Raw genomic sequence first — 11,569 nt, 5'->3', positions numbered from 1 at the left:
TATGGAAAAATCTAACTTTTACATAATCTGATATAAAATCTAGCATTTCCTACACTCCAACGTTCCTTTTCAACCATTTGCAACCATAAACATGTGAAGTCACGTAAAGATCCAACTGGGTCTTCATCAGGGTCTGCTCTGACGAATACTCCTCCTCTGCACTAAATTCAACTCTCCAGCTTCTGTGTCTCTGTCTTTCCCTTGGTTTTATAGCTTTTAAAATGTTGCTGTTTTTAAAAGGTTTTCCTTTGAAAAATGCTTCTTTTTTTCTTGGTGGACTTGTGACTTTGCTGATTGGTGGAGAGAAGCTTGTTGAGCTCAGCTACAACAGACACAGACCTTGACAAGGTTTACCCAGAAGAAAAATGTAAAATAAAGGCCTTTTAGCCCTTTTCCAACATCAGTTTATCCGTTGTGTACTGAAGCATTTTATCACCACCTACTTTGTCTTTCTTATCTTCTGCACTGAATCCTTTGCACTAAAAGCTTCGTGCATAAAGATTTTCTGTAAGAACTGCATGAAGATAGGAGAAAAGCAGTCAAAGTCTAAGTTAAAACACTTTTTTTGAAACAGATTCAAAAAGCTGTATTTACTAGAAGATTTCAGGAAGCAAAGTTTGGAAAAATAAAAGAATACTTCAGAGAGTTGATGATCACATCTCCTTCATAAAACCAGGAGGCTGCTTGTGTCTTTGTCTGACTTACCCGTCGATGATGAGATGCTCATACGGGGCCTTCTTGTCACAGACAGGACAGACCCAGGTGGGCTTCTTCTCATTCATCTGGATGTAAAGCGTGGCGTCGAAGCACTGCAGATGGGAGCAGGTCAGCGCCCTGCACGGGATCATCAGCCGCATCTTCCCCAGCTGCACCGCGAGCGCGCCGACGGGCGGCGAAGCCACAGAGGAAACACGCAGCACGGATTAAGGGTGAATTACACTCCCGAGTACCATAAACATGCCAAAACCATATGACAACGCAGGATGTATGCAGACATACGGCAGGTTGAGCAACATGTTGGCTGGACTAGATTATTATAATTTTTTTTTTTTGACACAAGATTAAGCGTATGAGGAGCAGGAGAGGTGGTTACCGGGCAGAGCAGGGACACACGCAGGCTGGTTGTGGCTATTTCACTGTCAGGGTCCGCTGTGAGCTTCTCTTTGACTGCAGGGGAGAGGAAAAGGACAACGGCGCCGCATGAGTCAGCGAGAAACAGATGGATGGAGCTCTCCTTCCAGATGTGCTCGCTCAGTCACTGTCAAGACACCGGGCCGGCGCCGTGAACGAGTTCAGGAGCTCGTCACGCTGCACCGCAACCTCCAGGTACATTTTGAGACTCTTAGTTACCATCAGGCTGGAGGAAAAGCAGCAAACCTTACTTTGGACCCAGGATGTTTTCCATTAGTTTTAACCCACACAGCAATAAGTCAGACTTATTGCTGTGACGCTCGAGTCACTTCTTTATGCGACTAATTATTCGTCTGAACCCGTGTCAACACTTTTTGAATAAATACGTGTAAAGTTGGAAAAAAAACTTTAATAATTATAGCTACATAACTTAAGAGCTAAGAGTTAAACTCAAAATTCAAGCCGATATCCAGAATTTGTTTAGAAATGTATAAATTTAACAGTATATCTCCATGGCCTACCTGTTAAAGTCCCTCAGGGTTTTAGACGTAGAAAGATTTCATGATTGATTTTAAAGTTTTTAAGGTGCACATTCAGCAACAAAAAACAAAAAAACAAAAAACAAATTTGCTTGAATGAAAATATAATAAAACATAAAAACTACAATAATCTGATTATATTCTGGTTGTAGAATCGCGCCACTCAGGGCGGCACCGAGCTGGAGAAGCTTTGATAAGTTCTGCCTCATTTCTTGTTTTTGTAAACATTTGTTGGCATATATTTTGAGTCTTTATATTTTAGGACAAGTATTTCCTCTAGCTTTTTTTTTATGCTGTGTGGCTGACAGGATTTTTGTTCTTACTATAGCTGTTGTGATGCGTAACCGTGGATGCGTGCTGCGAGACTGGCATGACGCAACAAGACATGAAATGAGTTACAACATTTAGTTTCCCTACGAGATAATCAAGTATTTCCAAAACTAAATTGAATTGAACAGGTCTCTCCACCCCTAAATTAACCGTTTTATTTATTCCCAGCAGCAGGCGTTGTGTCCTTCAGTCGCTCTTCTTGTGCCTGACCTATTTGGCGCTGGATCCTTAATGATGAAATGCAGATTTCCTAAGACGGAGGGAAGGCCAGGAGTTGTAAGAGAAAAGAAAGCTACAAGGTTTGCATGCGATTTCCCACCGCTTTTAGCAAAGTATTGGATCAGAAACAGATCTGTAAGCAGTCAGAGGAAATGTAAGATGTATCCGAGTTCGCAGCTAATTAAAATCGTCCCATACGTAAAATCATATGGCAGAAAGAGTTGAACAGCAGCTCATGCGAGTACATTTCTGCTTAAATCTCCTTTAATACGGTGGAAAAAAAAACCTCCCAGCTCCCATTTAGTCTTTTTAGTACTTTTGATTCAACGTGGAGATTAGATCATTAGCAAATTTTTCTTTTTTCTTTTTTTTTTTCCCCCCTCCAGAGCCGAGGACAGATTTTAATCAGAACAGTTTCAGCCCTAAAGCATTCCAGCTTATCGGATCAGTTCATCTGTGAAGAGGGAGGCTGGCGGTTCTTACTGAGCGCTCTGGAGTGGTCTGGGTTTCTGATGCCTTTCGCCCGCAGTCTCTGTAGCAGCACCGTGGAGGACTGCTGCTTCACCAAGTAAACCGCCATGGAGTAACTCTGCACACACAAAGTAAGACAACATCGGTCACAGCCAGTAAAAGTCAAAAAGAGATGATTTTCAACTCAGTGTTGCAAAAGTTGATGTATTTTCAGGATTCGTTTTACTTAATCCTAGTTTAAGTAAAACTTGGATTTTAAAAATTAACGTGTAATTTTTACATGTTAAGAATTACTTGTTAATTTCTAACATGCAATTTGAAAAGTTAAAATTCAGCTGAATTTTAAGCTTCTAAAATCAAACTGTGAAATGCCTCAATGAACGGACTGAGTTCCCGTTGGCCGAATAATTTGAAACGTGACAAACGTGTGAATGCGATTTTAAACTTTACAGCCCTGCTTAGAGAAAGGATGAATATTTCTAAAAACAAACAAACGATGACAGCAGAGGGGAACACTTTGAAAAACTCGGTCCGAGGCACTGAGAAAGGACAGACGGGTTTAACTCCTACCCTTCCGATCTCTGCAGTCCACGATACCACGATGGTGTTTGGGATCGTGGTGGACAATCTGACAAGTGAGGTAATGTTGATTGGCCGGCTCGGCCGCTTGGGCTCGACGCCGTTTTTGGTTGGAGGGAGATAACCCTGAAAACCAGAAAAGACACACGAGACTCGCGGTGAATCTCGCTGAATGTTGACGTCTGCAGACGCCGAGTCGGCCAGGGCTCCTCACCGGCAGGTTGCATGGCTTCCCGTTGACTTTGACACAGAGGTTGGGAGGGAAGTGGTCTTCCTGAGGACAGCTTGTCTCCGACAGGCAGAACCGGAGCTGAACCTGAACTGAGAAGTCACATTTGGTCCCCGAGATGTCCCTGTGAGGAAAGGCGACGACTGTCATCAGCGCAACCTGACATGTTGTGGGTTATTACTCAACGGCGGCGCAATAATCAACGCTGTACTGACATGGAGCTGCTGATCTGCTGGACCTGCTGCGGCGTTAACGCGAAGGCGAAACACGTCTCCTGAAACCGCTGGCTGTTGTCTGACGCTGCGGAGAAACAAAGACAGAAGGGAGGGGTTACTAGAGGTGGAAGTATCAAAACTCAACTTCACTTTAACTTTAAGTACAAAGGGAATATAACTAAAAAAAAAAAAAAAGTGTCAATTTGATGGGTTGGGTAGGTCAAGATCAGGTATGAAAGCTTAAGTAAAGTTTAAATTTGAAATAATATTCAATAACAAAGCCACGTCACGTATTGTCTTACAGACCACACATTGTTTTTTTAAAACCGTGTTTTCTTTCACCGTTTCCAAACATCCTGATTTTACATTTGCTGATAAAATTCTGCTTGATCGATGACCTCAATCTGTGACTCCCTCTGCTCATGAAACCAAAACTGAGAGTGAATAGCAACAGTAAGCCATAGTGCTAAAAAATAAAAAGCAAAGGGAGAGCGAAGACGTCTGCGCACAGCAGGGCGCCGAGATTTTCATTCTTGAAGAAAATCATTATGCGGTTGATCTCATCTGCAGTGGAAAGACCTGCTAACGAGCGGCTGGATGTCAGAGGGAGACCTCACACTGAGGTGAGAATAAAAACCTGCTCTATTTATAGACCCACCCACAAGTGGTGGAAATAACCGGAGCTCCTAACCCCAGCCAGCAGGTTTGCAAAGTTAGAGAATAAGTTAGTGTGGGAGGTTAGCGAGAGACAAAGAGGTGCTCTGTATTTAAATATATTTGCAAAGCTGAGCTGCAATGGCCGTATTTTACTTCTCTGAGCACTTCTTTTGCTTCCCAGGGACTGTAGGAGATTTGTCTGGACATAAAACTTCCTCAAAGGTAAAAAGGTTTGGAATAATTGTCTCACAGAGGCTTTTCATGAGCTGCTTAGTCATCTGGGTCCTGCTTCCTTACACTTCCTTTCAGATGCCTGATGATTGTCTTGTGGATAAACCGGTGCATTATAGAGAAAGCATGAGCATCCTGGCTTGGGCCGGGATGTTTTGGGTCTTTATAGGTGGATGACTTAGAGAGAAAAGGAGCTAATATGAGGCGCTTCGGTATAAAATACAGCTCATAAATAACTACGGAGACACTCTGGGTTCCCCTCATATGACAGATTTTTAGAAGATATGCCAAAATATTTTCAGCCACAAAAAAAACCAAAAAAAAAAAAAAAAAAAAAAAAAACAGCCTCACAGCTTGGGGCATTAAGAATATGGAGCATGCAGCAGAATGCAAGCAAGCTGAGGCTGATCTGTCCAAAGGTGCAAAAAAATTACAGTTATTACTCACCAACACGTCAGCACTCGTTTTAAATAATTGCATCTTAAACAGCATTATTAAAGCTGCAGCATGTGGTATTTTTAAAACGGTATGTTTTTTTTTTTATTATTACTCAGAGAGGCAAGTAAACATAATGTGAATGTTTTAATGAGGACGCCGGGGTGTCCAGAGAGATCTCAGGAAAGATGCTGGAAAGAGAGGAAGACTCTGGCTGGGATTTGGACCGATGACCTTCTTCCTGTAATCTCAAAAATGAGTCTCAACAGAGTGGAGCTGAATTTCACACTGTTCTGGATGAGAATTAATTGTGCCTTTGTGTGTATTTTAACAAAAAAATGTTTTTTGTTTAGAAGTACCGTTTTAGAAACTGTGAGTTTCTTTTCTGGAGAAAAAAAAAAAAAAACCTGGGAAAACTTGTAATCTCTGCATTATTTTCAATACACTGCATGAATTAAAACAATGACTTTTGATTTTTGTTTTTGCTACTACTATTTAACTTTTTTTTTTTTTTTTGAGTAGACTTTATTAAACTCGAACCCTTCGCATGATTCTGGAAACTCAGTCCGGAGCATGTGAAACTGCACGGCCGCGTACACAAACACAAACTCTCAGCAGGATTAGGTCCAAGCCGGTAATTTATTTCCATGTAGGCGTTGAGGGGGCTGAGAGCTATAGTTCCTGTGGAGGATTTAACAGACCAATCCTGTTCCTCCTACCGTCAGCCATTCAAAATGCGACTAATTTTCTCAGCAATGACCCATCTCGCCTCCCACTCCTTATCGTTCGGGTGCGACGCGTTTAACTTTACATCCATGTCGCTGCGTCCTCTGAGCTGCAGCCTGTGTGCTGCAGAACAAACACGGAGCGTGAGTGAGCTTTCGAACAACAGTCTCTCTCCTCTCCTATCCTCTCCGGGCACACAGGTTATAAATAGAAAGTGCTCTCTCTCCCCTCCTCTCTCTCTCACTCTCCAATCACTCTGAAACTCACCTTCTTGTCTGTGGTAGTGGATGTTTTTTTTTTTTTGTTTTTTTTTTGCTAGTGTTTCAGTGTGCCTGGCCAGGAGATCTAAGATGGACTCCTTCATCTCCAGACAAAACTTAAGACAACGGTTTATTTAAGATGTAAAACAAAATGTTTGATCAACTTGATGAGGAGGAAATAATAGATGCATTAAAAACTGTGAATTGGAATCACAAAGCTGCTCTTTCTGCCCCCGTTATTTACACTGAAATAGGATCTGTCACATTTATCCCCTATTCTCTGAAACTCAAGGTCCCCATGACAGTGCACGCTTCCTTAAAAGGAGAAATTATAAGCGCTCTATTTGCCGTTAGAGGGCAGGATCATCTTTCTCAGGTAAATACGAACTAGTCTCGGCGTCCAGTTAACTTAGTTCTGCATAAACACCAGAAAAAAAGGGAGGCTTTTAGAGTCCAAAAACAACAAAATCTGCCTCCCAGCTGCAGTGAAGCTCATTAATGAAGAATGCTGTTTACAGGAGGATGACAGGGATAACCACACAGGATGATGGAAAGTAGCGAGGGGACAGCGGAGTTTAAAATCAGTCATCCTTCGGACTGATAACCGGGCCGAAGAGACACTTTGATGCGGTGAGTGCATTTTTCTGTCGTCGTCGTTTCGCTCAGCAGCAGCAGCAACAAACTGCGCCTAACATTAAGCTGCACAAAAAAGCAAAGATTTTTTATATTGTGTCCACGGGGATAACCTCGGCATCTCATGGAAACCCAGGATCCATTAAAAAAAAAAAAAAACAAAAACAAAAAACATTGTTTCACGTGATGCACAAATAACTTTCCTTCCTCTGTTTCGTTTTTCCGTACTTTCGCAGGGCCGGAAAATATTTGAATCAAATTCCTCAAAAACCTGGATCGGCAGATTCAGCTGAGCTCGGATCAGGAAGCCAGCCTCTAAATTGAAGCGCGGCATCAGGTGTTCAGCAGCAGACAAACAGTAACATCAGACAACAGAGACAATTTCCACCCTGGCTCATTATTAATGACCTGTTTCCTTTCCCCAGTTCAGTTCAGGTGTTGCTCCTGTAAATCAGCACCAGCTCTGGGATCTAGATTTTGGTTTTTTAAATTCCTTATTTGCTCCAGATTTTAAATAATGATTAGGATGAATGTAACCTAGGACAGAGGCAGAGATATCGCTTTGTACCTCCTAATCCACCGAACCTTCACTTTATTGTTACCAAATGGAAGTCATTTCCTCCAAATCTCTCATTTTCTTCACTTAGTGATGAAGTTAACAACTAAGCATAACGTAGTTACTTGTTTTTGCTTAATGGCACTAATAATCAGCATATTAAGTAGTACACTCCTGGGCTGACAATAACACAACTTTAGATTACATCAGCATATGTAATCACTCAGGACAGAGGATCAGACGTTTATTCTGTTATTTATCTCTAACTTATTGTGTGGAACATCTACGGATAAAGAAACCTGATTCTTGATTCTCTGTGTTTTTATTTTATTTTTGTTTTTTTGTTTTGCAGAAGCTGGCTATTACCAGCTTCTGCAAAAAAATAAAATAAAATAAAATAAATAAAAATAATAATAATAATAATAATAATAATTTCCAGCAGAAAACCATCAGTTTTTCTTTTTGCATCTACCTGGAGACCATTTTATGAAATGTTTTTAAAATCAGTGAGTATCAATGCTCTCTCTAATCGTAGCTGATTATTTATGAGCAGCGCTGCAAATAGAGTCACACACACCGTCTCACACAGCGTTCATTAACACCACCTGGTGATACTAAAACAACCCAACGGTCTAAATGGATCGAGTCGCGAACATTGCGGATTGTTCTGGAAACAGTATGGACCCACACGTAATGTGACAAACGATTATCATAAACAGGAGGAAAAAATAATAATAAATGAGTTGGTGGTTCTGTGTTATTCCAGCAAGAATCTGGTTGTTTCATTCTTGCTGTGCCTCGGTGTTTTTTATTTTTTTATTATTGTTGTTGCCTGCGTTCAGGTTCGATTTGCTCTGGATCGCTCTCACGCCGCATTTTTAAGAGCATACCAATCTGGTTGGACAAAGCTGCGCCGCTACCAAAGCGGCTTTCTAGACAAACAGAGCAGACTTCGATTAAAGTGGACTGTGAATGCTCCCTAAAATGTTTTAATGACATTTCCAGGTGGTTCAGAGTTCCACTGGTTTGGCTCACACCAGACTTGAGATGGCAGACTTAAAGCAGCCAACAAACCCGACTCTGGTCCGTACAGCAGTGACGTTCTTATCACAGCGTTGGGCCCGTGGCGGACCGACCGCAGCACTGATGCTTTATGCTGCACAATCAGTTTGCTAGCCTCTGTAAGGCGTGTTTGAAAGTGAAGTGCTCTAGTTGGATTTTCCACATATCAGTGAACAATTTATTGACCGGATCCCGAGCATTCAAACTTTTAAAGGTTTACGGTGAGAGCCTGCGCACGAGATCTCAGCAGAGGTCTGTCCCTTATAAACGTGTCCAAACCAACTGATAAGATGTGGCGTTTGCATAACTTTTTTGTGTTTACAAAAGCTTGGTCACATTTTTTTTGTAACTTTCTCGTTCACTGTACAACTTCTCATGTGAACTATCCAACTCTCCTCTGTGAGAAAAAAATAAAAATAAAAAGGAGCGAGCTGTTTGCTAGCTTGTGGCTACCGCGGCGCATGTTTTTGAAACAAATGAGCTTTCTAAAAACGCAAGAAGCACAAGCCCAGAAAGTCTGAGCTGCTGATTTCATTCTGCCTTTAAGAGAAATTGCATGAGCTAAACTTCAGAGAATGTGCTCCACCGTATAGCCCGTCTTCAGCACAACAAAGCCCAGCTGGAGTTTATTAACTTGTTAGTGGCTTTGCTACTTTTTTTTTTTTTTCCTTCTGCACCACAGGCACAAACACACAAAAAGCCTGCCAGGCATTGTGCACCAACACAAGATAAAACAACATTCAGCAGCAGAACAAAGCCAGAAATTCTTTCTTGTGTCAGTCAAAAGCGAAATTCTGACGCCGGAAAGGATCCGCAACAAAAGGTCAGATCTGGATGTTTCGCCCACACTTCAACACAATGACAACTAAAAATTGTTCCACAAATGTTACTTTGCTGCCCCTCTGACAGCAGTAATTACCTTCATTATCTGCATATGGATGTTGTAAAGAAAGAAAAACTGACAAGGCTCATTTAGGGCCACTAAGGCTGGCATTTAAGGTGTCTGGGCAGTCAGCTTGCTCTGCAATCTCCATTACCAAACGCAGAAGGCATTTCAAATCGCCTTTAGGCCATGGCTTTATATAAAAAAAATAAATAAAAATCCACATGGACATAATTTTATCCTACAAAAAAAAAAAAAAAAAAAAAAGCTTAAATGAATCTCTAGGAGGAAAATACTTTTTGCAGCAGACGAACGAAAGGAGCGGAGCTGCAAATGTTTACGATTTTAAAAAGGGTCGAATGAGTCTGATCAAATAACTCGCGGAGCTGATGATGAACCAACTCAGACAGAATAATGCAGGTTTAATAGGCTCAGAGAGATGGAGGCCATTCACAGCAAGCTGTTTATAGTTGAGTGCAGCCAAGGCTCTTTTTGTTGATGTTCATTTGCTGCGAGAAGGCGGAGTTGTTGACAACGAAATGAAAATTTTAGCTGGAGGAGGGTCACACAGAGGTCAGAGTACGAGACCGGTAAATATCGGCTTGTGCTTTCGCACACAGCGGAGTGGTCAAAGGGCTGTGTATAGGAGACAGAAATACCCACCATGACGGCCTAAACAAATTATATAACAAAGCTGCACACACAGGTTTCTTTGATCTAAAAACTTTTCTCCACCTTTAATGTGACTCAACTGAAACACAAACAAATCTTTTAGCTGAAGCAGCTTTGAACTAGATGATTAATGTGACACAAATAGTTTACTGGTCCTTTTAATTCAGTTTCACCATTTATTGTGAGATAATGCAAAAAAAAAAAAAAAAATCTCCCTCGGGGGCTCTGTAGAAGATCATATCAGACAAATAAAAAACAAAACAAAACAGAAATATGGATTTAATGAAAAGTTTATGCCTAATACTTGCTAACAAGTTATTTTCAGAAGATGCTTTTAATCTGACAGACCCAGATGAACACACGTTCTCATCGATTAACTGTAGCACAGGGAAAAAACAAAACAGTCATCAATAATTGGAGAAAATATGGGAAAACGTACAGATTACAAATACCAAACGTTTCTCTGAAACTGATGAAAGGACTAGAAGCAAATTAGTGAGGGAGGCCGACAGCAACACTGAAGAACTTTATGGCAATTGTTGCTAACGTTCTTCAGTCTGCATGTGATTACAACAAACTCCTGAAATCTTTGTGTGGACAAGAGATGTAAGAGATATTTTGCAAGGCAGAGTGGGAAGAAAATATGACCAGGTTAAGATCTGGTATGCTGACAGACTATTAGCAAAATGCACAAATTAAAACAAAAAGCTGATTCAGCAAAGTATGAGTTTAAGGGTGTGTGCACACATTTATGCAACTGCGTCATTGTATCTTAATTATATTTTTATATTCCCACCCCAATAAACAAAGCTGTGAAATATGTGTAAAAGCTGGACTGTGTTATCTTACACTAAATACTAAATTCCTTAAAGCATGTTTTTTGATCTTCTGTAGCTTTATTTTTTTCTCCTAAATATTCATAAAAGAAGCATCTCAATCATCCACAGCCAAAGAGTCAAATAAAAGTTTAGCTTTGTCTTTTGAAACTGTTTCGAACAGCTATATATATGTAAAATGGCTCACTAAATAAATTCCTCTACACTTCTCAGAGATTCTTACTTTCATATACAAGGTAATGGAATAAGGATTCAAGCCTGAACCTTATGAATTCTGTAAATAAAGGGCTCTGTTGCCTTAATAACCTTTAAAAATTACAACTCTAGACTTTTTAATACCACCTAGAAACCCTGGATTTCATTCTTTTGTTAGCAGCGGAAGCACAAAACGAGATGCCCCACGGTCACATCCTGCTATTGTTACGACGGACCAGGGAAATGATCAATGTGCTGCGTTTGATTAGATCTACTGTGTGAACTTTAAGTGTGAAATCTCATGTGGAAGGCCAGGCCTCATATTTGAGTTTATGATTCAATAATTCAAAACCGATACAGCTGCACTGTGCTGCTTTGATGGAAGCGAGCTGATAATTACATTCTGACAAGTTATTTCACAATAAAATAGCCGATACGACTGAAGGGTGAAACTAAAGCTTGGCATCAGCCAATCAGCAGGAGAGAAGAGCCGCAGAAAAAAAAAAAAAAAGTGTCTTAATAAAATAAATCTTATTTCATTAGCAGTAATAACCTCTCTCTAAAGGCAGCCTGTCATACTAATAGAAGATGTGGCTTGGTTTTACTCATTTCCATTTTTTTTTTTTTTTTTTTTTTTTTTTGGAAAAAAACAAAAATTTTTAAAATTTTTAAGAAAATGGGGGAAGGGGGCGGGGGTTTTTCTCCTTTTT

At 40.6% G+C, this 11,569-nt stretch overlaps 1 protein-coding gene across 1 annotated transcript in view; it reads right to left on the bottom strand.

Moving 5' to 3' along the window:
• LOC106959376 (E3 SUMO-protein ligase PIAS1-like) overlaps positions 1-11,569 on the bottom strand; it is a 69,673-nt gene that overhangs the window by 14,779 nt on the left and 43,325 nt on the right. Inside the window, exons 3-8 of the mRNA XM_015051927.1 lie at positions 3,714-3,798; positions 3,484-3,622; positions 3,261-3,395; positions 2,703-2,808; positions 1,094-1,167; positions 706-866 (exon numbers count right to left, since the gene is read on the bottom strand). Of these exons, the coding sequence (XP_014907413.1) occupies positions 706-866; positions 1,094-1,167; positions 2,703-2,808; positions 3,261-3,395; positions 3,484-3,622; positions 3,714-3,798 (700 nt within the window). The remainder of the gene's footprint in view (positions 1-705; positions 867-1,093; positions 1,168-2,702; positions 2,809-3,260; positions 3,396-3,483; positions 3,623-3,713; positions 3,799-11,569) is intronic.

This window comes from Poecilia latipinna, unplaced genomic scaffold, assembly GCF_001443285.1.
Source record: "Poecilia latipinna isolate Pla-1442-1.1 unplaced genomic scaffold, P_latipinna-1.0 Scaffold1074, whole genome shotgun sequence".
Classification (NCBI taxonomy): Eukaryota; Metazoa; Chordata; class Actinopteri; order Cyprinodontiformes; family Poeciliidae; genus Poecilia; species Poecilia latipinna.
This window is presented reverse-complemented; position numbering and strand designations above follow the sequence as displayed.